The sequence below is a fragment of the Dicentrarchus labrax genome, unplaced genomic scaffold (assembly GCF_905237075.1).
Source record: "Dicentrarchus labrax unplaced genomic scaffold, dlabrax2021, whole genome shotgun sequence".
Taxonomy (NCBI): domain Eukaryota; kingdom Metazoa; phylum Chordata; class Actinopteri; family Moronidae; genus Dicentrarchus; species Dicentrarchus labrax.
This window is the reverse complement of record NW_026136715.1, coordinates 19781940-19808593: the sequence shown is the minus strand read 5'-3', so window position 1 is coordinate 19808593 and position 26654 is coordinate 19781940. Positions and strand designations below refer to the sequence as shown.

At 40.1% G+C, this 26654-nt stretch overlaps 5 protein-coding genes across 5 annotated transcripts in view; 2 read left to right on the top strand and 3 right to left on the bottom strand.

Annotated features, from left to right (window-relative positions):
* The window catches only part of si:dkey-11f4.7 (piezo-type mechanosensitive ion channel component 2), a 31652-nt gene extending 27170 nt beyond the window's left edge, over positions 1–4482 (top strand). Inside the window, exons 48-56 of the mRNA XM_051425774.1 lie at positions 158–316; positions 540–687; positions 1058–1246; positions 2115–2207; positions 2427–2596; positions 2731–2847; positions 3106–3185; positions 3433–3646; positions 3763–4482. Of these exons, the coding sequence (XP_051281734.1) occupies positions 158–316; positions 540–687; positions 1058–1246; positions 2115–2207; positions 2427–2596; positions 2731–2847; positions 3106–3185; positions 3433–3646; positions 3763–4018 (1426 nt within the window). The 3' untranslated portion in view covers positions 4019–4482. The remainder of the gene's footprint in view (positions 1–157; positions 317–539; positions 688–1057; positions 1247–2114; positions 2208–2426; positions 2597–2730; positions 2848–3105; positions 3186–3432; positions 3647–3762) is intronic.
* Positions 4483–4824: 342 nt separating this feature from the next.
* On the bottom strand, positions 4825–6616 carry atp5f1e (ATP synthase F1 subunit epsilon). The gene is made up of 3 exons (XM_051425773.1): positions 6509–6616; positions 6019–6140; positions 4825–5018 (listed from the first exon to the last, which is right to left on the bottom strand). Coding segments are annotated over exons 1-3 (156 nt in total). The 5' UTR covers positions 6541–6616; the 3' UTR covers positions 4825–5016.
* Positions 6617–7583: 967 nt separating this feature from the next.
* Positions 7584–12944, top strand: LOC127377141 (PRELI domain containing protein 3B). The gene is made up of 6 exons (XM_051424796.1): positions 7584–7702; positions 8949–9117; positions 9607–9696; positions 10144–10214; positions 10409–10511; positions 10623–12944. Exons 1-6 carry the CDS (start codon positions 7671–7673, stop codon positions 10737–10739), a joined length of 582 nt encoding a protein of 193 aa, XP_051280756.1. The 5' UTR covers positions 7584–7670; the 3' UTR covers positions 10740–12944.
* Positions 12945–13664: 720 nt separating this feature from the next.
* bpifcl (BPI fold containing family C, like) lies at positions 13665–21375 on the bottom strand. The gene is made up of 16 exons (XM_051424795.1): positions 21226–21375; positions 21020–21132; positions 20776–20887; positions 20433–20564; positions 19397–19552; positions 19247–19310; positions 19043–19103; positions 18772–18863; positions 18343–18519; positions 18111–18170; positions 15776–15943; positions 15292–15359; positions 15165–15207; positions 15013–15073; positions 14172–14248; positions 13665–14075 (listed from the first exon to the last, which is right to left on the bottom strand). Exons 2-16 carry the CDS (start codon positions 21117–21119, stop codon positions 14016–14018), a joined length of 1431 nt encoding a protein of 476 aa, XP_051280755.1. The 5' UTR covers positions 21120–21132; positions 21226–21375; the 3' UTR covers positions 13665–14015.
* A 2318-nt stretch (positions 21376–23693) lies between these two features.
* Positions 23694–26654, bottom strand: part of LOC127377139 (vesicular inhibitory amino acid transporter-like) — a 3754-nt gene continuing 793 nt past the window's right edge. The window contains exons 1-2 of the mRNA XM_051424794.1: positions 26545–26654; positions 23694–25745 (exon numbers count right to left, since the gene is read on the bottom strand). The exon at positions 26545–26654 is cut by the window's right edge and continues 793 nt beyond it. Of these exons, the coding sequence (XP_051280754.1) occupies positions 24558–25745; positions 26545–26654 (1298 nt within the window). The 3' untranslated portion in view covers positions 23694–24557. The remainder of the gene's footprint in view (positions 25746–26544) is intronic.

The following is a 26654-nucleotide window of genomic DNA, read 5'->3' as shown; positions in this document are numbered from 1 at the left end:
TTCAACAGTACATCAAGTGCATCAACTGCCAAAGTTCATAAAAAACATTCATAAAGTGCACATGAAGCAGAGAGTCCACAGGAGTTGGAGGTCTATAAAGTGCTGTTATGTCCAGAATGTCCCCTGGGAGGCTCAATGTATCTTTTTTGCTCCACAGGAGGTTCAACAATAACCCTGTAGCTCAGCTCTGGTACTTTGTAAAGTGTATCTACTTCGGCCTGTCTGCCTACCAGATCAAATGTGGCTACCCTAACCGAATCCTGGGTAACTTCCTCACAAAGAACTTCAACTACCTGAACCTCTTCCTCTTCCAAGGGTAAGAACGGTTACTGGCTTTAATAAATACAAATATCTCCATTAACAGCATGCAGCGACTGACCATTGCTCCATTGAATACAACACATTTTCTACACTGTAAAGATTTTATAGAGTTGAGAGTATTTGGAATCAGTTTTTTGTTTAGCAATAACAGCCCTATAATGCATTTTACAATATGAACTATACAAATTCCCTATTTCTCCTCTCGTCTCCTCCTCCAGGTTTCGAATGGTTCCCTTCCTCACAGAGTTGAGGGCGGTGATGGATTGGGTTTGGACCGACACCACTCTGTCTCTCTCCAGTTGGATTTGTGTTGAAGACATCTATGCAAACATATTTGTCCTCAAGTGCTGGCGGGAGTCAGAGAAAGTAATTGAGAGCATGTGGTACACATACCGCCCGCTACATTTCATTATCACCATCATCCTTATGTATAGACTGCTATCACTACAATACCACACACTCAAACTTCAATTTAAATATTAAAGGTGCACTGAGTACATCTGCCTTGTGCTTTAAAATGGCCTTAATATTTGTATCTGCAGGGTTACAACTTGTAAGTTGTAAAGAACATTTGTCTTTTTTTTAATTTAGATTTTATAGGCTAATGAAAAAGTCAAAGAATCGATAAAGAAAATAGTAGATAAATAAATAGAAATAATATTAGATAATAGATGATAAAGAATAGACTGAATAATGATTAGTGAGAACTACAGTCATTTATTTGTAATTCTTCCAGAAATACCCCCACCCTCCGGGGCAGAAGAAGAAGAAGGTGGTCAAATATGGGATGGGAGGATTCATCATCTTCGCTCTCATCAGCATCATCTGGTTCCCACTCCTCTTCATGTCTCTGGTCCAGTCAGCAGCCGGAGTGACCAATCGGCCGGTTGACGTCTCCATCCAGCTCAGCATCGCAGGATATGAGGTCAGCATGGAAATGAGTAAACAGTAACTAACAGCTAACTTTCAACTTTTAGTGTTTGTATATTCTAAAGTACTGAAGTTGGCTGAGAGCTAATATTTATAGAAGGATTCTTGTTTGTAAAAGGTGAAACAGCAAAGTCACTTATGGCTTGAAGTGCAACAGTAAGAAATTCAGTTGTGGTGTCTGCTGGATAAAAGTCACCAATATTAGACATCTTCATCATTTAACACAACAACCACTTTTTCTTTTGCCCTCCTCCTCCTCCCTAAACAACCCTAGGAGTCTACAGCCATGCTAGCAGCTCCCTAAGGCTGTACTGAGGCACAGTGGTGCTTTGAGCTCAATGCTTACATCAACGTGCTAACAATGCTAATATTTAGCAAGTTTAATGTTGGTCACCATTTTAGTTTAGCATGTTAGCATGCTAACATTTGCCAATTAACTCTAAATACAAAGTACAGCTGAGGCTGATGGATTAAAGGAGTGTGTGGACTTAATTCCTTTTCATGATAATCCATCCAATAGTTCAAACATTTTTACTCAAAAACACAAACCGGTTGGTGGTGCTGGAGGAAAAATCAGAGGATCATCAAAGTCCGTAGGATTCATCTGCTGGGGAATGGCTCATCAAAACTGCATAGCAATCCATCCAATAGTTGTCAAGATAATTCAGTCTGGACCAAAGGAGCGGACCGACCAAGAAAAAGACCGTCATCCCTAGAACCACACTGCTAGAACCCCTTTAAGTTTACACAAGCGGTAATGTTATTAACTGACCTTTAACTGTGCAGTTTAGGCATTGGTTATTGTCCATCTTCAGTGTGCAGATATGTTTAACTCCTGAGTGTGTCTGATTGTATTTCCACAGCCTCTGTTCACCATGAGCGCCCAGGAGCAGAACCTGGTTCCATACACAGAAACTAGATTCAACCGACTCACCAAAGTCTACGCGACCCATCCAGTAAGACATTTTATTCATTTCAAATACAAAACCAGCCACCACCAGAAATGTGATAATACGTAATCTAACTGTTTATCTATCTACTGTCCTGTATATTATTCAAAAAATGACTTGTGGAACTCAAGAACACAATGAGGATTGAATTCATTTCTGAACACTGTGGTGACGTTTGTTGAAATAACTGCAGAAATCTGATCCCCTTCACTCTGCCTCTCCCAGTCTGCTATGCAGTTCATAATGAACTACATGGTGGACGACATTGTTGTTGCTAAGATCAAGAGTGACGCCAGTCTGCTGTGGAGCATCAGTCCGGCCAGTCGGGAGGCCATGATACTGGAGCTCAGCAACTCCTCTCATATATACATAACCTTACGCTGGACACTGCTCAGGTCAGTGTGTGATTGTACTTTTATGTTTGCTTTTCTGCTTTGTATTTTGGTTAATTTGTGGGCCCTTTGTTCTTTTACATATCAGACACAAACTGCATTGAACTAACTGAACTCTCGTCTCCTGCCCTCCTCAGGAATGCGTCCATATCAATGAATGCAGAGACGGTGGGAGAACACACTGTGAAGTATGAGGACAAGGCCTTGAGGGAAGGGATAGTCCACATGCTCAAAGGCAACAGCAGCAAACCTGTGTGAGTCAGACACAACCAGTTGTTCAAAACTAGGTCTAATGTTTACTGTTTGTCTTCTTCGGGTGTTGAAAAGCGCTTTCTTTATTTACTCGCGCTGTTAATGCAAACAAACATGCCAGTGATGGCTAAAATACTTTATTAAGCATGACATAATGAGTTGAAATACTGTATGTTATCAACTGTTTCTCAACAAGCAAGTATTTTCTCCAGCCTGACTTGAGCTCAAAAAGGGTTAAACTGTGTTATTCTGTCCTGTAGGATCATTAATTCTCTGCTGCCAAAGTTCATCAGGGGTCCCAAAGGACCAGAGTCCAAAATGGCAACCAGGATGAAAGTAGGTTAGTTACAGTTTATCGTACATTAAAGATTTTTCTTTTATAAATTGTAACTGCATTGTACCCTTAATATGCAATGGACGTGTTCTCTTTCTATTTGGGTTTTTTTTTTCGGGGGGGGGGGTCTATGGGGGATATTCTATCAGACCTCATTTTGTTTTGCAGCACTGAGCTTTCTGGGCTCCATCAGCTGCCTTGTACTTGTTTAAAACATGCAGTTTAATTCAACCCCCGGCATGTATTCCCTCAGATCACTCGGACCGCCCAGACCTCTCTTTCTTCAGACCCATGTCCATCAAACTTCAGCAGGTTCAGCAGTCAGACGGAGAGGCAGACCAGTGGTGGGTGGTGGAGGAGTGCTCCCCAGTTGTCGCCTCCTCCAACAACAAGTGTGGCAACATAGAGATAGTGGTGTTCAGTGATAAAGTCAGCCCCTCCAGTCTGGGTTTTCTGGCTGGACACGGGTAGGTAACAAAGCGGGAAGTCTGTTTTTAAACCCTCCTATAACTGAAAGTTAATGTCTCACTTTGACCTTTTTAAGCATTTAAAAAATGTTCTCTTCTCGTACTTTTCACCACAGCATTGTCGGCCTGTACATGTCAGTGGTGCTGGTCATCGGGAAGTTCGTCAGGGAGTTCTTCAACGGGATCTCCAGGTCCATCATGTTCGAGGAGCTGCCGTGTGTGGACCGCGTCCTAAAGCTCTGCACAGACATTTTCGTGGTCCGGGAGACGGGAGAAATGGAGCTGGAGGAGACGCTGTTTGAGAAACTCATCTTCCTCTACCGATCGCCGGAGACCATGATCAAGATGACCAGAGAGAAGAAAGACAGCTAGGGATCGGTTGGATACCATCTGTCCGTACTGGAGGTCAGGGGTGAAGCGCCACCCTTGTACACACTGAACTCCATCACTGCAAATGGATGTATCAGAGCAAATAAAATTTGGTTCAGTAGATTTAAGTTTCTTTTTTAACACGTGTGCAGTTGGATGAGTGGCAAATGGAGCTGCGGGGGGAACTGATTAATAATCCAGCTGTGATCAAGAACCCTGCTGAAGTCCCTCTCCGACCTTTGACCTTGATTGAAAGGGCAAGCAGAAAACTTGTATGGTTTTCCTGATACCATTAAAAGTATTCACACTGACAATAAACACTTCCTGGTTTGATAATAGTTTCAAAGAGATCATTAATGTTTACTGACACTTGTACTGTTGTTCCTAGAAAAATGCAAATGTATTTCTTTAAAAGGACTAAATAGAGAATCTCAACAATGTTACAGTAGTTGAGAAATTAATCTGAACTGCAGTTAAATAAAGTGCCTGCCAGTTGCTAAAGTTTGATTTTCAGCCCACTGGGCAATGCATGGATTTCTAATGATTTTAGATTCAGGTTTTTACTGATGTACAGTACACACATCCTACTCCCTGAAATTTCAACAAACTATTGATACACTCATTAATCAACACACACAAACATACCTCTGTAAATACCATGTTTCTGTATGCGAGTATGTAGGCTACTGCACTGATTCATTTATACCAAAATAAAAATTGTTGTTACATAAGAAAATGTTTTAGTGTCTCATTCTGCTGCGCTGTAAACACTATATTCACCATCAAGGCAAGAATACAAGGAAACAAAATGTATTTCCGATAACCATCTTTACTACAATTTTAATTACAAATGACAGGGAAAAAACAGCAATTTCATTCAGGTCCCTGGTCTCTTGCTCATCTTGATGTCATCCATTTCGCCTCTTTTCCACCGTGTGCAGGACAGGAGAGTGAGAGGAACCCACAAGTCAAGGAAAAACTATCTACATGCTGGTCTCACATCCTGGAGAAAAGGAGAGCATAAAGACCAAAATATTACTGAAAAAAATCCTTCCAAAGAACAAAAGGAATTATATCTGTGAGTGCAGGTGTAGGTTTAGCCCACTAAGAAAGCAAAGCTCCTAAAATGAATTTAACAAAAAAGATGTCAAATGTTACACAGGAGTGCAAACATGGTTGTAAGCAGTGTGCCATTCATTAGGTTCAGAAAATCTTCAGAGGATGCTTAATGATTGATATTATACACACGGTAAGTCGAGTGTTGTGCATCAGTTTACACGGTATTAAAAAGATCTTTATTTAGAATAATTTTAACCAAATACACTGAATGAATGACCTTTTCAGGCAGACCAGGGACAGGTAACCATGCACCAAAGATTTCATTCAAACCAAAACCTCCAATCTACTAATTACTAGTTTCTTTACATGGTAAGCTTGTGCATACAAAAACATGTTGTGCATGTTTGGTCTGCAGAAAACTAAGTGTAAATGTGAAGCACTGCAATAGATTTTACTCAATGTACAGTATACATTTATATATATATATATATATATATATATATATATATAAATATATATATATATATATATATATATATATATATAAATATATATATAAAAATAATGCAAATTATACCACCTTGACTAGGTACATTAGAATATTGCTTAAATGTTTCAGCAACAACCAAACAGTCTAACAATATATCACACTGAAGGGTTCACTGTCCATAATAAAATATGATACTGTATAATTATTCCCACTTGTATGCGATTTAGGATGCAAGACGTTTATTTGTAATGGAACATGGTTAACAGTGTAGTATATCTAAATGTAAGTGTTCCTCCACTGTTAGTGACTGTTAGTGACAGTCTGCTCTCTGACACCAGTCAATGTCACCGCTGCCTGTCCTTACAATAGCAGACTGAGGGGCTGTGGATGAATGGGAGTGCAGAAATGACCCGTTTCAACAGTGCTGGTCATTTATGATATACAATGAACTTACATGCTGTTTTAGGTTTGAGGACTTTGACGCTGGTTTCTGCGGCCTTCAGTGCCTCGGTTTTGAACTGCGGCTTCAACGCAGCTCGCACTGCGCTGGCGCAGATAGCGGAGAAGCGGATGTAGCTGCAGAGAGGACACAGTTGTTAGCCGCATGCTAAAGGGCAACCAATACTGACAGTGATCAGTCAGGAAGATACAAACACAACTTCTGCTCATTCAATAACAAATCATGTATCCGTTGCAGTAACAGAAAGAGACGCATGTTGAAAGGTTATTAGCAAACATTATCGCCGCGAGACAAACGCATGGATGGAAGAGCTAACAGAAGCTAGCATGCTAGCAATGTAGCTCTCTGAAGGACTTAATGTACGAAATAATAACAACGGCTTTGTGAAAGCATTCAGTTATGATAACTAGACCTTATTAAAATAACGTGATAAAAGCTGACCACAACGTGATCACTGTGAGTCTAAATAAAGGTGTATTTGTACCTTAAGCCTGCCTGTCTCCAGTACGCGACCATCGTGCCTCTGTTGTGGCTTCAAGGACAGTTCGGATATGTGCGTGATGACGTCATTAAGGATACGCTGGTCTCCCCTCTACCCAATGAGAACAGTCCATGGTTATGATTGACAGCTTCAACTGTCGCTTGTCCCGCCCCCAGACAACACCTTTCTCTTTATTTCACACACACACACACACACACACACACACACACACACACACACACATTTAACATTTAATTAATTAAAAAGAAGTCAAATGAAAATGAGAAGTGTACATACAAATTATTTATTTTGTGTATTTTTAGTGTGTTTAATTTGGAGTGATTTGAATAGTTTTACTGGTGATAGTGATGTTCTTAAAGTATTTATCTGCTTGGCTTGTTGGTATGATGTTCCATTTTTGCATTACGATATTGCTCTTACATTACATTTACATTTACTTCCTTGGGTACACTTATTTTGAATTTGGTTAAGAAATAATAATGCTGATTCATTGTGTATTATAGCCACATAGGAAGGAAATATAAATAGCATGTACAAGTTTATACTAATACATTAAAGGAACCACCAAGAGCCATTACAGAGTCTGCAGTTGTAGTACCTAGTACTGAAGATGAAATATAACATTATTTAAATGTTTATACTGTAGGGAAAATGTAGCTCCACTGGTAGGACTTAATATAATAATAATAATAATAATAATAATAATACATAATATGACAGGTATATGATTATATACGATGTATACCACTGCACGATGATGACAATAATCACAACAGGTAATATTGTGTTATTGTAATAAAGGTACACAGTAAGTCTATCAAGTAATAACATCTGTCAAATATAAATAAATATGAAGTATAATGAATGAATGATCTGACGTAAAGCAATACTTTCACCACTAAGTCTTATTTATAAAATGAGAAATGTATTAAATAAATAAATAATTGATGTTGTTCTGGAGACCAGGGTGCAGCGCCTGTTTCCGCCACCAGGAGGAGTCTCAGTGCCGAGGCTCCGTTAACGGGCTCCTCCTCCTCCTCCTCTTGCTCCTCCCTCCCTCCTCCCTCCTCCTCCTCCTTCCTCACCTCGGTCACGCTGTCATTTAGTCGCCGGCTCTCGAGCCCTGACAGAAGAGCCTAATAAAATGAAGATCTGGGCGTCGGAGCACATTTTCAAGTGAGTATGTTCCTGTCTGTGATGATGTTGTTGTACGAGTGTCTCAGTGAAGTCACGTTAACTGGTTTCCGGTGGTGTAATACGTCAGTGTGTGTCGCCCGCACCGTCCGGGTGGCGGCTGCGGGCCTCCGTAGCTGCCAAGGTTGCACATAAGTTAGGTAACTTAACACAAAGAGAGCCTCCGGGCAAGTTACCTAACCCTCTTGTCTCGTTACGTTAGTTATAACGTTTAATAAAGGTAACTTACGTTCGCTGTTGAGGTTTCTTAACAAATATCTACGAGTTGTTCTTATTACACATTAAACTGGTTTAGCTAACTGAGTTAACTCAAAGGTTAGCTTTTTGTTGCTAGCCGTGAAGCTAACTGTGGCTAACAGACGTGAGGTTCATTTTTTTAAACATGTAAATAAACAATAAACTATATTGTCTCAAGCTTTATTACAACATTGTAGCCACGAGTTAATAGAAAGTGAATGTATGAGTGTGTTTTTCACGTGTCTTGTCTTAATCACGGGACTGAACCTGACATTATGTAAGTGACCGGACCGTGATGTTACATTGTTACATAACAGATCAGACATACAACAGTGCGGCTGTTTCTGTGTGTTGTTGCTCATAATAAGACAGCGATAAGTGTGTAACAATGGTCGCAACATTTCTGTCCATTTGCAGTAGTTTCTAGATATTTCCACGGTGGGGCGGAGGGGGCGTTTCTCCTGCTGCTGTGTCCGGACAGTATTGTGGTTATTCCTCCATTTTGATTCCGCACCAATGTTTAATATTAACAATGTTATTATATTATTTGAACTACGTTGAACTTTGTTAGAAATGAATTCTAACGCAGGGACAGTGTGATTATTTCCATCATTATGCTCTGAGTTCATTGTTATTGAAGTGTTTTTGTATATTGAGTTAGACAGTCCTGTTTTAAGTGGTATTTACACGAGGTAAACAGAGAGTAGGAGACATTATGCAAAGCTTTATGTCAAGCTTGAGAGTACTTTGTTGTCCAACATACCTACCTCAGTGGTGAAAATGGACTGAATGACAATCAACTATGCATTTTGTTTTATTGGTGGGTTCAGAAATCTAGTTACAAAAAAACCAGATGAAAGCACAATGACCACATTTATTATAATGTAAATGTTTTAGAGTTGGCAAACATGGACTCATTTTCATCTGCTGTTCTTTGCCAGAATATTAAATGGTAAATTTGTGTTTCTAATGTTAATGTTGCCTTTAACAGCCATCCGTGGGAGACGGTGACCAAGGCAGCAATGCAGAAGTACCCCAACCCCATGAACCCCGGTGTGTTTGGTGTAGATGTTCTGGACAGAAGCGTGGACACAGAGGGACGGTTACACAGCACCAGACTGCTCAGCACAGAGTGGGGGCTTCCTGCCATGGCCAAGTCTGTAAGTTACATGATGAGACAAACACTTGAGCTGCAAGAATTTCACAAAAGCACTTATATCCAATCAGATCTGATCCTGGATTAATTAAATGTCATCAGATCAATCTATGAGCTTGTACTCAGTAATTGCTGCTTAATAAGTAATATTTATATTGTGGATCATAGATGCAGTGAGAAGTATCTGTAATATAAGCTGCATGTATTCAGTCTCAACCTCGACCATCGGCTCTTACTCTCAACCGAATAGACCTTCACATTGCAAACTACAGCTAATGAAATCAAGCTCTCCAATTAAATAAACAATGAAAAGTTCTATAATGCAACATGTTGATCAGGAGAGATCCGGGCATTTCATTGTTACTGATGTTGGCACGATGTCGGAGACAAGTCGGCATCAAATTGGACAGAAATCTAGTGTGGTGATTGCCGGCCTAATATAAGGACTTTTGTTTTTTAAAACTAAGCCTGAGTTGTGTCCTTTTTCCTTCAGATCATTGGGGTGACAAGAACGTGCACTTATGTTCAGGAACACTCAGTGGTGGACCCCAAAGAGAAGACCTTTGAGCTGAAATCTACAAATGTAAGTAGTACTGATGTAATATGTTAATACGTACACTTTGTGTAAGAACTGCTGTTACTTGACAGTGATACTAAGTGAGCTGAGCTGAGTAGTGTCGCTCTGAGCTGATTATCAGAACAACAGTCCCCTGGGGCACCCTGAGAGTCATTGTCAGAAATGTTAAGAATCAAGGGTGTCTGGCTGTGTTTAAAGCAAGCTCACCTGTCTGTGTAATGCACCTGTCTAACAGTAGACATGAGTTACAGGACAGGTATAACATGTAGAAACATTATTAACAGTTACACCTGTTTTTCCACCACAAGAAAGGTATTTGAGAGAGAGGAGGATCAGCGTCTGAGCTTTTTGACTCTGCCCAACTGTTCTCTCTGCAGCGGCTGTTGAACAGAAACGTTTGTTGACAGTGTAAATATTGTATGTAACATTCATTACTTTATTTTGTCCATCCAGATCTCCTTCACTAACCTGGTATCTGTAGACGAGAAGTTGACGTACAAGCCACATCCACAGGATCCTGAAAAGTAAATGACTCTTATAAACATCACTTGCAGTATTGATTATATTATTTATTATTATTATTTTTATTATTAAGACTGATTGTTCATTATGTTTTTCCGGTTGAAGTTGAATTTGCAAAAACTTAGGATAACAAAAACAGATTTAACTTTGTTTCAGCACTATTTGTGACCTCTTATTTGTATGATTGTGTGTTCAGGACGGTGCTGACACAGGAGGCTCTGATTAGTGTGAAAGGTATCAGTCTGAGCAGCTACCTCGAGGGTCTCATGGCAAAGACCATCTCTGCTAACGCCGGCAAGGTGACGCCGCCCTTACAATCTCCATTAACTAATAAATAAAGAAATAAAGAAACAAATAAACACACACACTACACATTATGTCTTGTAACACTCTTCCTCTGTCTGTCTCAGGGTCGGGAGGCAATGGAGTGGGTCATCAGACGATTAAACACAGAAATCGAGGAGTTTGCAGCGACCGCTCGTGGAACAATACGTGTTCCGTTGGCGGCAGCTGTTGCAGACAAATGATCCCGGCCTTCCTCGCCGCTTTCTCGACCATCATGAACCGATGGACCTCTCGGACATTTCCTCTCACCTCACCTGCCAGCACAGCCTAATAACCACAGCCCCACCCTTTGGCCCTACGTATGTTTGTTTGTCTGTGAACGTCACAAGAACTCACTGTTCGTCCCTCCTCAGCAGTCTGTGCGGACGAGTTTGATACTCGCCACTGTGGACAGTGACGGGGAGTGTAGAGCTGATGACAGTTTGAAAAAACAAACAGGGTTGAATTGGACTGCACTTGAAGCTCATAGGACTTTGTCTTGTGATGTTTAAGCTCTTTAAAAAAAAAAAAAAAAAAAATTCACACTGTGCCTCTCATTCATTTTCTATTTCCTGTCTTTCTCCCCTTCATCTTTTACTTTTCATCTCCCTCTAATGTCGTCTTTTTTGTTTCCAAATCCTCATAAACAAGTTGAGTACTGGAAGGAAGTCACTTTTCACTAACTCTCTGGTTTTGTTTCGTACAACAAAACTGACCAAAATCTCTCCAAGCCAAAACCCACCAATGCAAAGAGGCTGTAACAGCGAATGAAAGCAACTGAAATATTGAAGCTCCAGGCTTTTATTCCCACTGTCCTATGAGGTCAGATACAGAGCAAGCTGATAATTTTTTATTTTGAGGGTTGAGGTGGATTTGTAGTGAGCTGCTGGCTGAACAGTTTTGTTTGTGGTAAAGACCAGTGCAGCTCAGAGCAAGCAGAGTCTCATCTGACAGCCACATCTGAGTGCAGGGTTAGTGGCCAGACAGGAAAGCTTGCAGGTGTACTCGCAAATTATACTAGTCCAGGTCTGATACAGCCGATTTAAGTTTCAAAGTCTTGTGCCATCAGAGGGAACCCTACCAGTTTTCTGAGTGAGTGAGTGTGATCCAGAATATTTGTAGGTGCAGGATTAAAACCAGCTCAGGCTTGTTATTTGTGGAAAGTCTCAAAGCATTTAAACAAGCAGGGTCTGTCTGCTTAAGATGTCGGCATGGTGGACTGGTCTTTTATTCTCACTCTGGTCTTCTGGCTACAACTTATTTCTCTCTCTTTCTCTCTCTTGTCTGTGTTAGTGTTTTCTCTCTCACACTGATGAGGTGCTGTTAAGTTAAGTATATGAATGTGGATACTTGAATGTCTAACTTATTTTCATCTTGTGTACTTTTAATACAGTTACAGTGGCAGGAAGTCTTTGAAGTGTTTGAGAATAAGCAACATGTTGGTATTCGCCACGATGTGAATGTTCACCAGTGTTACAGGAGGTACGAGCTTTACGGGGTTACGTTCAGGATCACTGAGTGTGCCAACATTAAGTATGTGAAAACTGAAATAACTGCACCACTTTAATACCCCAAAACACATTCAAGCTTTATTTATGGTCATGATCAAACCCACTCCGTACTTCATACTGTTGATGGTGTTATTTATGGTGTATTTGTATTGGTGAACATTCACAAAGGCTGTTAAATTGATCGATTTTAGAAGCTCCTAGCTCTTATTTTCCTTTCTTATCCCATCACAGACTCTCAGGTGCTACATAGTTGACCTCTGTTCAGTTTCCGTTTGCTTCTTTCATGAAGACCACGCTGAGATGAAGGCAACCCTGTAACCCTATAACTCTTATTTGTTCTTTAATTTTCTTGTCTTCTTCTCTCTACAAATTTTAATAAGGACAGTTCTGAAAATGAACGTTTACAACAGAAGGGTTAGTGGTATACTATTTTAGTGTTACAGTATCTGTTAATGGAGCTCAGCATCACAAGTCTTCCGAGATGCTCCACAGTCGCAATCTTGCTCGACTGTCACGGTCTGTTAGATCTCAATGGGTCCACGTTATGTCGGTCATTTTTCAAACCTGCTTCCAGTTCAGCTGAGCTTCTTTTTAAAAAGTTTGTAGTTCACTAACTGTTGTTGTAGCTCATCATGCATGTCCAGCTCAGGATCATTCAGTCTGCTGCCCGACTGTCCGATCAGCCAGTCAGTATCCAGTGTCTCCTCTCATGAATGAAGTGTGATTTATTTTTATTTTTTTCTATGGGGAACATTTTAGAACAGTGGCTGTAAATAGGCTTATATTTATATTTTGGTGGTTTTACATTCCAGGAATGTGAACATAACAGATAATAACAGAATCTAAAGAGTACACACTGAAATGTTTCAAAATAAAGAGATGTCATTGTTTCATGAATATGGTGGTGAAGTGTTTTTGTATAATGTCTACTACTTGAACTCTTTGAAGGTAAATTCTCCCTAAACCAAAGAACCATGTGGACCTTTTTAATCAACCTCTGTACAAAAGTTCAATTTGTAATATTGATCAGATGAATTTCCTGAGTGGAGCCTTAGATGTTTATTTTACTATTTTTACTTCCAAACTTTTGACTTGCAATTACAAAAAGCAGGCTGTAATTGGCTTATGGCAGTTAAATACTCACATTTAGAGACTTTCACATACTGTATAGAAGATAAAACAAATGTATATTGTATTAACTTAATACCACTAAATTGGTTCTTAAGTGAAAGATCCAGATAAAAAAATATATTCAAAGTTCAAATTATGTAAATTAGGTCCCCCTGATGTATTATTATCCAGACACATTATGTTGGTAACATCCTAACCCCCACCATAATGTGCCTTATTTCTTTTGTAGACATTTTTAAAAATGTGGTGCCCTCTGGTGGTAGTACCGGTATGTCAACAGTGGCACTCATTTGTAACAAACCAAAATTGTTTAATTTCTTCACAAACAAAACCTTTAAAAGATAAAATAATTACATAAAAACCACACACATAGTGACTTTAACATCAACTGTATCCCCTTTTTCTGTTTTCATGGAAATATGTGTGTAAAATGCCCCAGCCCATTCACTCAGCTACCATGTTTATATTAATAAGACAGTAAGTGCATTCTTAAAAACATACAAATAGGTTTTATTAGCATGGGAAACAAATGTTTACATTGTCAAAGCAAATGTGAAAAAGATCTAAGGCACACTTCCACTTTATAAGCAGTTATAAAGTTGAACCGGAGGCTTAATCACTGTTAATTTGATTGTTGATTGTAAATTGTGAGCACAGAAATATTGATTATGTACTGCATGGCAAGGCTTAATGATTTAATGTCCAGAATACAAACACTTTTAAACACACGTGTGCTTTTATCATGTGGTGTCAGATACAGATATGTCTGGTTTGTGTGAACTTAGATGAAGAGCATCCATGTTTAATGTACCAGAGTTAAACAGGTTGGTCTGTCTGTCAGTTGAAGCCTCTGTCTGTTGGCAGCACCTGAGCATCTGAAGAGATGGCTATAAATCCCTGTGAGGAATAAAGAAATGTTTAATTGTTTTAATGTTTAATTAAAATGTTCTCTAAAAGCCAGACATCAACTCAACATTAAAGTGTTTTACTGACCTCTTCTATCTTCAGAACTGTGTTGATCAGCTGTGCTTGTTTCATTCTGGGTAAAGCAACACCGATGCCCAGTTTCTCTGAGACAAGAAGTACATGTCAGGACAAGGACGATGTACAGCACACATGCATTATTTTCATCTAGCTTCCCTCCAGTATGTTGGATCTGCACTTGTATTCTAAAGGAAAAATGCTTTTCATCCATATATGTTGCTCTAGTTTACTGTGATGACGATAAATAGGTTAATATTCAACATAATAAGGATTTAGTTGCTATTTTTTTCTAGTAAAAAGGTCCAAAGAGTTAAAAAATAAAATATAACGGAGATGTATTGCTGCCACACCAGAAAAAGAAAAACAAATCAGTATCATGTAATAAGGTGAAAAGTTTATAACAAGATATATTCACGTTATTGAGACATCCAAAGTTATAACAAGAAACCTTTCTTCTTTATCTTCTTATAATATGAAATGTTTCATGTTATTAGGTGATAACTTAATGTTATAATATAAAACACTTTACTTGATAACAAGATAAATAGTATATTGTTATAACAAGAAAAACATCTTATTATAACTAACTTCTAATGTTATAACACGATACTGGTCTGTTTTTTATTTTTCTGGCAGCCGAACACAGTTGTAAAAACAAACTATATTTCCTGCACTGTTGAATTTCCTTGAGCAAAGCAGTCAGGAAACACAAAATAAGGATTTAATATATTTTTGTAGAAATAGTGATGATTGGAGTAGAGCATGGATTGTTAATAGATAGATAGTTAATGACTGAAGTAGAAAACAGTCAGGAAGCGTGAACTGAACACAAAAAGACGTTAAGACTTACTATTCACAGCTGCCATGACTACAGGTGATAACATCTTTGCAAAGCTTTCCATAGCGTCGGTCTGCAAATAGAAACATAATGCTTTACAGTTTGACTCTGCTCAGTTTGTTTAAGGTTACCAGAAACTGTGATGTGGTTTTTATGTCATGTACCTTAAAGGTTCCCACTTCACTTGCTGCCAGCGTCAGTGTAAAACTGAAAGGAAGCAGTATCGTTACATTAAGTTTGAGTTTGTGAACTCAGGCTCAGCTGCGTGTTTTAGTACATGTTGATGCTCACTTGTTCATTCCCATGGAGCCCTTCAGTGTGTCATCAGCAATCCACACTTTACCGCTGAACGTTGAGTCCTGAAAGACAGAGGTTAAAATTACAACTACATTTTTTCTATATATTTTCTTAATAAAAGACTTGAATTAATTAGCAAAATAGTACATTAATTGCCTTTTCATTAACTAATGTGATGGACTGAAGAATCCTTTTAGCACTAGTTTATCTACTGTGGACTGAATGATTACATGAACCATAACAATGATTGTCATCAATCATTGTCCAGAACACACAATGTATTTGTTCTTTTTGCTACAAAATATAATTTATATGCTTTCAATCAAAATGTCAAATGGAGCACACAAGATTTATATGACGCCACACTATGCATTTCAAGGTGTGAATGTACTAAAATATCCACAATACAAAAAAAAAAAAGAAATATGAAAGAGAAAAAGACACAAACACATAGTAGCCAGACAACAAAAGTACTTACAACATTGAGTTTGAACAGTGGGGTCTGGGTACCATTTGGCTGGATGGCGAAGGCCTTTACAGCACCCTGGAAGTCCAGTTTAACAGCACCGGGGTGGAATGAAAACAGTGGAGCCTCTCTGGCATAAACCAGCAGATTCATCAGAAGACCTGGAAACATCTTGGGAAGCTGCAGAGTGACAGAAAGTGGATAGTAAACATTTAATTTGAAGATTTTTTCACAGAGTGAAGAAGGGCAGGACAAGCTGGAGAAGCGTGAGAGGAGAAAGACAACAAATTTGGCCCTGTGGTGAATCTCTGTCTGCAGCTATACACAAATGTTTTTAAGAGACAAAATGTCCACTTGCTACCTGATATATCCCTCCCACTGACCGGTGCCATGATAACCAGATAATCAGTATTATTTACTCCGTCAGTGGTCGTAATTTTTCTTGCTGATCGCTGTAGATAGGAAAGTGTACTATTGCTGTTGCAGAGTTTGTATTGGGCAGCAGGGTGACAAAGGTGATGCAAGGGTAACAACAAAAACCTGACCAGCTCAACAAAAGGACAGCGTCTACACCAGAAACACCAGCCAAAGGCAAGTTTCTACTTCAGTGCAGTGGCCTTGTTTATTAAAAACAAAATGAGTAACTGATGAGTGCAGGAAAAGCACACACAACTTTTGTGTTACAGAAAATAGAACAGGCCAAACTACAGAGATATTTGTTACTTACTCCACTGTACTTTGTCAGAGAGGGAATCACCTCCATATTTCAGAGAACAATCCATCAGGTAAGTTGTCAACTATGGCAACTAGAAAATTTGTTTTTATATGCTTATGGATATTACGTGTGTATTTGCTTGTCAGAAAAATTCAGTTTCCACGTGAGAACGAGACACCTGTCCGACGAATCATGAGTCATCAGTTTATTAATTCATTTTAAAAAAGAAGTTTTAATAATATCAGTACATACATTATTATTACATATGTCCTAATCTGAGTAGGGTGAAAAAAGTTAGATTTGATTAAATATGAATTATTTGACAAACCTTTTAAGCTTTTTTAGTTATCTGCATCTAATGAGAAGCACATATTTTGATTCCTCATCTTGGACAGAGTTGACATAACTCCCAAATTCTGTCCTGTGGAACACCTTAACTGGGAGATGATGAAATTAGAGAGACCGTCATATGTTACCCCATAGCACGTATGTCTAATTATAACATGTTAGATGTTCGTAAAATCATTAGAAATAATTGGTTTTCTATTTAAAATTGCCCAAGAGATAATGTGTCAAAGTTGCTAATCTTAATCAGGTTTTTTGCAGATAGAAGGTGGTTTCCAGAGAACAACACCTTTTATTGTAAGCACAAGTAGCTTTTTTTTAAAAAAGTTTTGCAATTTAATTAATAACACAACCATGGTAAGGATCTTCCCTGCACCCAAAAGTAGTAGTAAGAAGAATTATGTCAGCTTTTCACACTTCAATGAAACTTAAATTGACCTATAAAACTACTGCCACTGTCCAGAAATATCTTGTGAAGCATTGTGAAGTTCTCATGTCTGTTAAACATTTATAAATGTTTGTTTATTAGGGAAATGGTTTTCTTTTTCAGCAAAGTTGGTAAGCCAAGAGCTGAATCCTTGTGGTGCAGAGCCATTCAGGAGAAAAGACAGTCAAGGCAGGGGGAGATGCAATACACTGAAGGTTTTGGACTTATGCCTGCAATCAATCTATTTTTTCTAGAAATGTGTGTTGTATTAATTACACTGATTGTATTAAAACAAATAACAGTATGAAACTGTTATGGTGTTATTTAGGAATATGGTGCATAAAACTGTGATGTAGAATGTGAAGAGGATCCTGCACTAAAGTAGAAAACCTATGTAGTGCCATAATGTGTGAGTAATAACTTGATTATGATGTCCAATTGTGCTGCTGTCTGACTGAAAAAAGGGCCCACAGTTGTAAATGTTTTTGTCCTTGTGCCTAACATGATATTGTTATGGTGCCTTTTGTCAGTCTAATTGTTTTAATGACACTACTCTTGGTTTTGAATGACAGATTTACATATTTTCAAAGACCTAGTGTAGTAGTTTTTCAATGACTGAGTGTATTTATATAGATACTATATATGATTATTACATTATATAATTATTATATGATACTAGTTGATTTTACTGTGCATGGCTTGTATTGTACGTAAACATGTTTTAAGGGTATCAATAATTTAGGTGAAGAGTTCCAGTTTTCTTGTTCCTAATAAAGTCTGTGTGACAGTAAATAAAGAATAAATATACAGTGAGTTACCAGTAATAACACCAAATGTGACAGTGAGACAAATAAACTTACCTGAGGAATGAAACGCCCCATTGAGCTGGTATTTAGGTGCATAGGAGAGCCTGGCGGTATCTGAGATGATGGAACAACATTTCTTAACCACAGACATTATTTAGGGGCAGAAAGAGATCAATAGCAGTGCATAAATGGACAGACTATTCGAAACCCTTAACCACACTTAAATTGTCTTGCCTTCTCTGCTTTCTCCATTCTTCTATGTATTTTTCCATTCAGGCGCACTTACCATGCTATCATTGATGCTCGTCTGAAGCAGTCCAGCTGAGAAGTATCCATAGGAGGCAGAGTTCAGAGTGAATTCAGACAGGCCCATTGACAACATGTATCCCGGCTGCTCAGGCATAGTGAACGACTGGGCCTCAAAGGGAGGCTCTTCATGAGTTTTGGTACTGTAGAACTCTCCCTTTAAATAAAGATAAGCAAATGATCAGCTGTTGATCATGATTTTGTCAATATTGTTTCTTTTAACATGTTTTGGCCCTCATCATAAATTGTGGTTACCAGAGCATGCCGGACAGATACCAATAGGTGTGTGTTTATATCATTTTTTTTCAAAGAAGTGAAACAACTGTCTGAAATGATGGGGCCAAAGACGGGGGACTTCCACAACATAAAAATGTATTACATGGACGTACTTCTATTTGTGTTTGCTTACCTTAAGACCTAGATTCAGACTTGAAGCATCAATAACAGGTAAGCCGGTGAGAGGGAGGTCAAAGGTAATGTCTTCATTCACATCAAAGGAAACTGAACCGAATAGAAATCATTTGTAGAGTGAATTATCTATTTATAGATTTAATTTTTATTTGTATTTGTTTTTATTTTTGGCTTAAAGTAAAACTACTTTTGGCCTGAGTTGCTGATTTTAATGTGTACATTTTGCTTTGTAATTAGAGTGTTTATGAAGATGTAGCCTGCTGCAATACCATTTGCGGCCTGTAGGTGGTACTCCAAGTTTACAATGGATTCCCTCACATTAGGGCAGATCTACGGAAGAAACAACAAGGCAAATGTTCTGCAGTGCTCACCACTGAAAATCTTCACAGTAGGTTTCACCTGAGCATTATCTGATCATCATACAGTATAGACTCCCACTAACATATGTAACAAAGATATAGAGAAACACTCACTCTCTCCTCTATTTCACCACTGATACGCCCCTTAAAGTGCTTCACAAAAGGCTGGAAGATCCAACTATTGACAAATAAAAATGCAGGGGTTTATATCTTGACATCTGTATTGCTGGTTTTATCTCTCTCTCTACCTCTGTTGTACTGTACCTGGCTCCACCATGGAACTCTATGTCCACATCTCCAACTTGAGCGTCACAGCTGACACTGGTGATAGACAGATGCCCGTCAGGATCTTTCCCCAGCTCCACCACAGAGGTCACATCCACATTAAATATAGCCATGTCGAATGATCCCCTGTCATGTCTGAAAATACAAACAGTCAGTGTACGTTAGTGTTGGTGAACATTATTTTATGCAACATACACCTCTAAAGCCATATAGTGACCGAATAATCTATCAGAAATATTTTTGATTGCCAATTAAAGAATATAAAGAGCTCTATTTATTTATTTATTTATATTATTTATTTATTTTCATTCTGTGTACTTTGATGTAAACTGCATGTTAAAACAACTCAGTGCAGTGCATACTGTAGACCTTTAACCTTACAGTCAGGTTGGATAAAAAACAGGAAGTCAACAAAATCACTGCAGTGTGGATGTGCACACATATTTTGTGCCACTCCTCTGAATAATTTTTAAGATGCATGTTTATCAATTCTTGTTGGAGGTAATAAACCACTGATGATTCTCTAATATCAGCCAACTAGTCTAACAGACTCTACTAGAGTCAGGTTTTAATACAGTTCATGTACAGTTTTATTTTGTACGTTAAAGACATTTAAAAAGCCAGGGTGATGTAGCATGAGTGAACAGGTAATTTCTCATCCCTGTAAGATAGCCAATGGTGTTCCACACAACAGTACAGGGAGTTTAAACAATACAGCTCAGGAGACATTGGCATGATACCTTTGAAGACGCTCCTCCTTTTCTAACTGACCTCAGATAAACTAAAAACATTAATATCACTTCCTCATTAAGTCTTCACGTTTCTACATTTCTCTTTCAACATTTCAAACTAAAGTGTGAAACTTATGTATTTAAATTACAAGATTTAATATGTAATCACTCTTTCCAAACACTTTTATATCTATATTAATGCAAGGCCTGACTGAAAAGCTGTGGGGTTACTGGCTTTAGGATCAAGTAGATTACACGTAGAGCAGACATTAAGGAGAACTCACATTGCGCCAAAGTTTGTCCTCCACCCGCCGGTTAGTGCGACACTGAGGCCTGCGATGGATGTCTTGAATCCTGTGGTGTCCTCATAGAACTCAACAGACGGCTCTGGGAAGTCACACTTTGTTATGGTGATGCTAGCACATGGGGAGAACAAAGACAGGCGTGAGCACACAGATCTGGGTAATGTAAGTAGGTCTAATGAAATAAATCAAGCACATTCTATGCTAATGGTTTTTACACTATATATATATATATACATATATCTTGACCTAGAATATGAACTTGAGAACTACTTTGGAACCGAATAGACAACTCTTTATTCAATAATGCCACATGTCATCCTACCCTGTTAGTGTGTAGTATATGGTGCCAATGACGATGTCAACTCCACCACTGATATCAGGGAGAGTGATAAGTTCCAACTTGTCCTGAATCCATCCTGCACCTACATTCTTTCCTGAGACAAACAGCACACACATGGTTTCATTAAATAGTTGTAAATGTACTGTACTTATCATACAGTACAATTTTATTGAGGTCCTTTATGATGCAGTTATTGAGTGAATAACACCACCTCACATGGCCTTACCGTACTGAAGTCCTTTGTTGGTCAGAATGACTTGTACTGCAGGATTTTCCCCACAGGTTAAAGAGATGAGCAGGAGCACTACTATCACAGATGGAAACATTTCCCTGGGTCCCCTGTGGTGTAAGCAACAGCTTTACTGAAACATCAACTCCAAAATGAAACATGTAACTCACAATGAATGTGTTTAATGATACTGTGTAGCATACCTCAGTTACTGCAGGATGAAGTTTTTGCCAAGTTGAAAGTCAGCTCCTGACTTCTGATGTACATCTGAGCACACGTCCTCGCTGTTCCTCCGTCGTTGAACTATCAACTGCAGCTTTTGCTTCCTGTATCGCTGAGAAGTGAAACTTACTGACAATAACTCCTGACAGACTTCTGCACTGGTTTAGTGTGTGTGTGTGTGTGCGTGTGTGTGTGTGTGTGTGTGTGTGTGTGTGTGTGAGAGAGAGTAATACCCCCACTGCTCCCATACATTCTGAACAAAACCATTGTGTTATACAAATAAATTAAGTTAATCTTATCAGAAATTCAACAGAAACATCCTCTTTCTTAAAATAAATGCCTGTCAAGGTCAACTAACATTTAAGAGGAAGTGAAAATGATGTTTTGTCTGTTCTTTCACACTCTGCATTACCTTACATTTTAGACAAGCACCAATCTCTATTTTTATTCAAATACAGTGGTGTGAGATCTATAGGCTCAAAAAATCAACTGTAATCCAATCCTGTTTGTTTGTTTTTCCTGAATGCAACAGTGAACTGGCTTGAAGGTAGTGGTCGGCGATACCGCAAGATTTGGTATCGATCCGATACCAGTCAGCATCGCCGATACCTACAGCGCTCCTCTGCAGGAGGAGCGCTGGGGGGCGCTGTGCTCCGCGCTGTGACAAGAGCGTCTGCTCTGCTACAGGACAAGCTCTCCCAGCTCACTGTGCCTGACTCCACCTGCAGGTGGATCACAGACTTCCTGTCTGACAGGAAACAGCACGTGAAGCTGGGGAAAAATGTCTCTGACTCCCAGACCATCAGCGTTCTTTCTCCTCTGCTCTTCTCCCTGTATACTAACAGCTGCACCTCCAGTCACCAGTCCGTCAGGCTCCTGCAGTTCGCGGATGACACCTCCCTCATTGGGCCTCCCTCAGTCCGCCTACAGATGGGAGATTGACCATCTGGTGACCTGGTGCAGCCAGAACAACCTGGAGCTAAACGCTCTGAAAACAGTGGAGATGGTTGTAGACTTTAGGAAGAACCCAGCCCCACCCGCCCCCATCATCCTGTGTGACTCCCCAGTTGACTCTGTGGAGTCCTTCCGCTTTCTGGGTACCATCATCACCCAGGACCTCAAGTGGGAGCTGAACATCAGCTCCCACTCTAAGAAAGCCCAGCAGAGGATGTACTTCCTGCGGCAGCTGAAGAAGTTCAACCTGCCAAAGACGATGATGGTGCACTTCTACACTGCCATCATCGAGTCCATCCTCCATCATCATCTGGTACGCTGCTGCCACTGCCAAGGACAAGGGCAGACTGCAGCGTATCATTCGATCAGCTGAGAAGGTGATCGGCTGCAATCTGCCATCCCTCCAGGACCTGTACGCCTCTAGGACCAGGAAGCGTGCAGGTAAGATTGTGGCTGACCCCTCCCACCCCGGTCACAATCTCTTTGAGATACTTCCCTCTGGCAGGAGGCTGCGGTCCATCAGGACTAAAACGTCTCGCCATAAAAACAGTTTCTTCCCGTCGGCAGCTGGCCTCCTTAACAAGGCCCGGATTACCCACTGTCATTGACTCTTATACCCACCCTGTATATACAGTATGCATTACATTAATGCACCCACGTTCTTCTGCTCAGCTTTCTCTTTCTCTTCTTATCTTTATCTATTTATTTTTTGAAAGTACTTTATTTTTCTGTGTGATTTCTGTGTGATTTAAATTTGAATAATTGTATATTTGTATATTTGTATTTGTATATGTATATATTTTTATGCACCAACTGCACCAGGTCACATTCCTCGTAGGCATAAAAACCTACTTGGCAATAAACAAATTCTGATTCTGATTCTGATTCTGAAAAACAGCGGCACTGACACAGAGACAGACAGACAGGCCGCCTCTGCAGCAGCGCAGACAGGACAATAACTAAAGTATCGATCCCATTACGCTGGTATCGATCAATATCAATACCAACGTCGGATCGATATACCGATATTTTGGATCGATCCGCCCACCACTACTTGAAGGTGCCAGTCTGACTACAGTAACATCCATGATGTCTACAGTGCCAGGTTTTCACACAGTCTGCTACAAGCTGTTTTTAGGGCCTCAATTATTTAAATTGGTAAATGTAGCTGTATGGTGCCATGTAACACAACATTAACCCCCTTGAGCCAAATGTGTGATTCGTGATAATAGAATATATAAATATTATAATATATATATATATATATATATGTCATAAAATTGACTTGGCTTCAGTTGAACATTGCAGCTGCAACCCAGTCGTGTTTTTAAATGCTCACATTGTTGTTTTAAGAAAGGGGAAGCTAAATTAACCTTTAAACCTTTTTAAAAAAGGAAGCTTTTCTCTTCGTTCTCTTTCAATAAAAACAAAAGTGAAAGCCAACTCAGCAAGGCTTCTCAGTCATCCCTGGCTACATTTCAAGGAAAGATTAGAATCACCAGCAATAAAATATTTGATTTATTTATCTCTTAATTCAACAAATACTCTGTCTCACACACCATGATTAGTTCCATTAAATCACAATTAACAAGTTCAATAGGAAGAGAATATTATCAGACAGACATTTTTCATATAACACAATTAGGACCCACTTGCTTGCACTTTGAATTCACTTCATCCAGAATGACACTTGAAACACCAAGAAAACAAACGAGCCAACGAGGACTACTATAGGCATAAGATGGAAAATAAAACACAAAAACGGAAACAAACTGAAAAATAATTCTGCTTAAACAACTACACATACGTTATTCATGGTTTATTATTATCCAAAGAGCACCATCTGATCTGATGGATGCCTTAGGTCTTTTTTTTTCTGAAGTGGGATTAATGATATATCTAGCAGCTCAAAAACCAATAATAACATATTCACTCCATTGTTTTTCACATATTTCATTCCCCAGATATAAACACGTACACACTCACAGTTAGACCCATAGCGGACATTTTCACTGGATCTTTGACAACTTTGCATGAAGACTGATACCTGGACAGGCTTGTTAAAGTCCGCATATTCATCACCCCATTTCATGCGGAGGTTGCGTTCCTCTGTCCGGTTCATAAAACATGTTTTCTGGAATGAGTAAACTACTTTACACTATGATAGTAGAGTTTATTATTGCACATTATCACGAAGGCAAAATAAAAAGATGTACATTTCACACAAATAATCCTCCTCATGAGCTTCTTTCTCAAGTGGTCAACATGATGTTTTGATAAGGTCTGCGTCATGACAACCTGCCCGAGTGCGGCATTTTTAGGACATCACCATTCAGTAAAGGTCATCTCTGAAGCTCTCTCAGTCGTGGAGATTGTACCTGAACGCCTCTATGAGCCCTTCAATCGAGTGAATGAAGCCAGATATGGCGCATATGCCTCCAATAACAAAAATGGCAACGTCGAAGAAGACGTGGTGCCACAGGAGATTCCTCCACTGGAGCTTCAGGTGGAAGAGGCTTGGCAAGAGGAAGCACAGACCAGCGCCGGTGAGGCTCCCAGTTAAACCCATAAGGAGTGCGAAATGGGGAACAAAGACGGCCATGAGCAAGGTGAAGACTACCAGGATAATTCGAAGACCCAGACCCCAAGATTTCAACTGCCCAGTGGGGCCGTAGCAGTCAGGGAAGATGGCTCTCCCGCCATCCTGGAAAAAGGATTTCTCCAGAACCTCAACTGCAGCAAAGAACGGCAGAGGGTAAGATAGCAGCGCCTTGGCGACGAGGAAGAGGTTCACCACAGCCCGGATGGTTGAAGGCAGGTTATCCGTGATGACCTCTTTGGTGGCGTCTGCCCAAGTCAAGTAGGCCACCAGGGCGAAGAGGCCCTTGAGGACGCAGGCTGCGATGTGACTCCACTCCATCATGCAGTGAAACTCGCTGGGCTTCTGCATGTTCCCCTCCAGGGAGGGGAGGAAGATCTGGGAGGTGTAGCTGAACACGATGATGCCGATTGAAATGGGGAATTTCTTCACGTCGATGTAAAACTTGACCTTCTCCCAGGCCCAATCGCGCGCCCTGGAGAGGCAGTAGGCGACCACGAGGACGTTGATGATGATGTGCGCCACGGTGCAGAGCAGGCTGAACTTGGACACGGCCTTCAGGTTCTTCAGGAACGCGCAGGGCAGCAGCGCCACCGTGGCCACCACGGACCAAGCTTTCTGGGAGACGGGAAACCCCGGGAAACTGTTGTACATCAGGTTGCCGCTGACCACAACGTAAAGGATACACGTCATGACCAGCTCGATAATCTGAGCCACGTTCACAACGTGCCCTCCCAGCGCCGGGAAGCGGGGCGCGCAGCAGGCATTGGCGATGTCCACGTAGGAGTCCCTCACGCGCACTTTGATGCCGTCCTCGTTCTCCTCGTACAGACACGCGATGAGGATTTTGCCGGTGTAGCAGCACACCACGGCCGCGAAGATAATGAGGAAGAGGCCGAGGTAGCCGCCGTGGAGGATGGCGTACGGCAGGCCGAGGACGAACATGCCCTGCGGACAGAGAGGCGCAGTTGAGTGGTAATGGCCGAGGCCCACATCGCAGTGACAGGCCGAGCCAGCCCAGGCATGCAATGGCCGGCTCACACTGCTCACACTGCTCACATCTTACATAATAACAGTAACAAAAGCGTGATATTGTACGCATTAATTTAACAGCGCAACGCAGAAACGTGTGATTTATCACAGCTGATTCACTTCCAGCCTCTGCATCACGCAATTAGTTTCTCTTTCGTCTCGCCCTTGAAAACAGGCCTTTAGTTTGCGGGTGCGCTGAATCGAGTTAAGGCATTAAAAAGACAATTTGAAAACGAAATTTTAAATTCATTTGATTACAACTTCAATTTGATGAGGATACTGATAAGCACGTGGGTGCCATTCAGCCTCAGGGCTATCACAGTCAAACAGGCCCAGCCTGCAGGCCACTGATAAAAAGATTTGAATAAATACATTTTAAGACCCACTGGCTTCAATTCAACCACAAACCAGGAATTAGGTACTACACGTTAAATTGAAACCTGCATTTAATTATAGCCTAATAACAATTAGCCCTAACATTTTTTAAAAATACATTTAAAAGCTCAATATAATTGTATTCGTTATTTAACCCATTGCCTTTATCTTGGGTTGCATGTGTGAAATAATGCGCATCCACAGAGACCCTCTCTCTCCCTGCAGAAATCTTAAATCTTAAAACATGAAAATCTTCAAGGTGACTTTTTGTCCAGTGGCAGGCCTGATCCATGCAGCACATGGTGTTACTGCATGCAGGATGAAAGTGATCACAGTGTACCTGAATGGCGTTGGTGACGTTCCAGCCAGCTTCCCATGTCGTGATTTTTGGCTTATCCTCATCCAGCGAGCCTCCCGGCTTCAGGGAGGAGGCCCTCCGGCCGGTGCCGT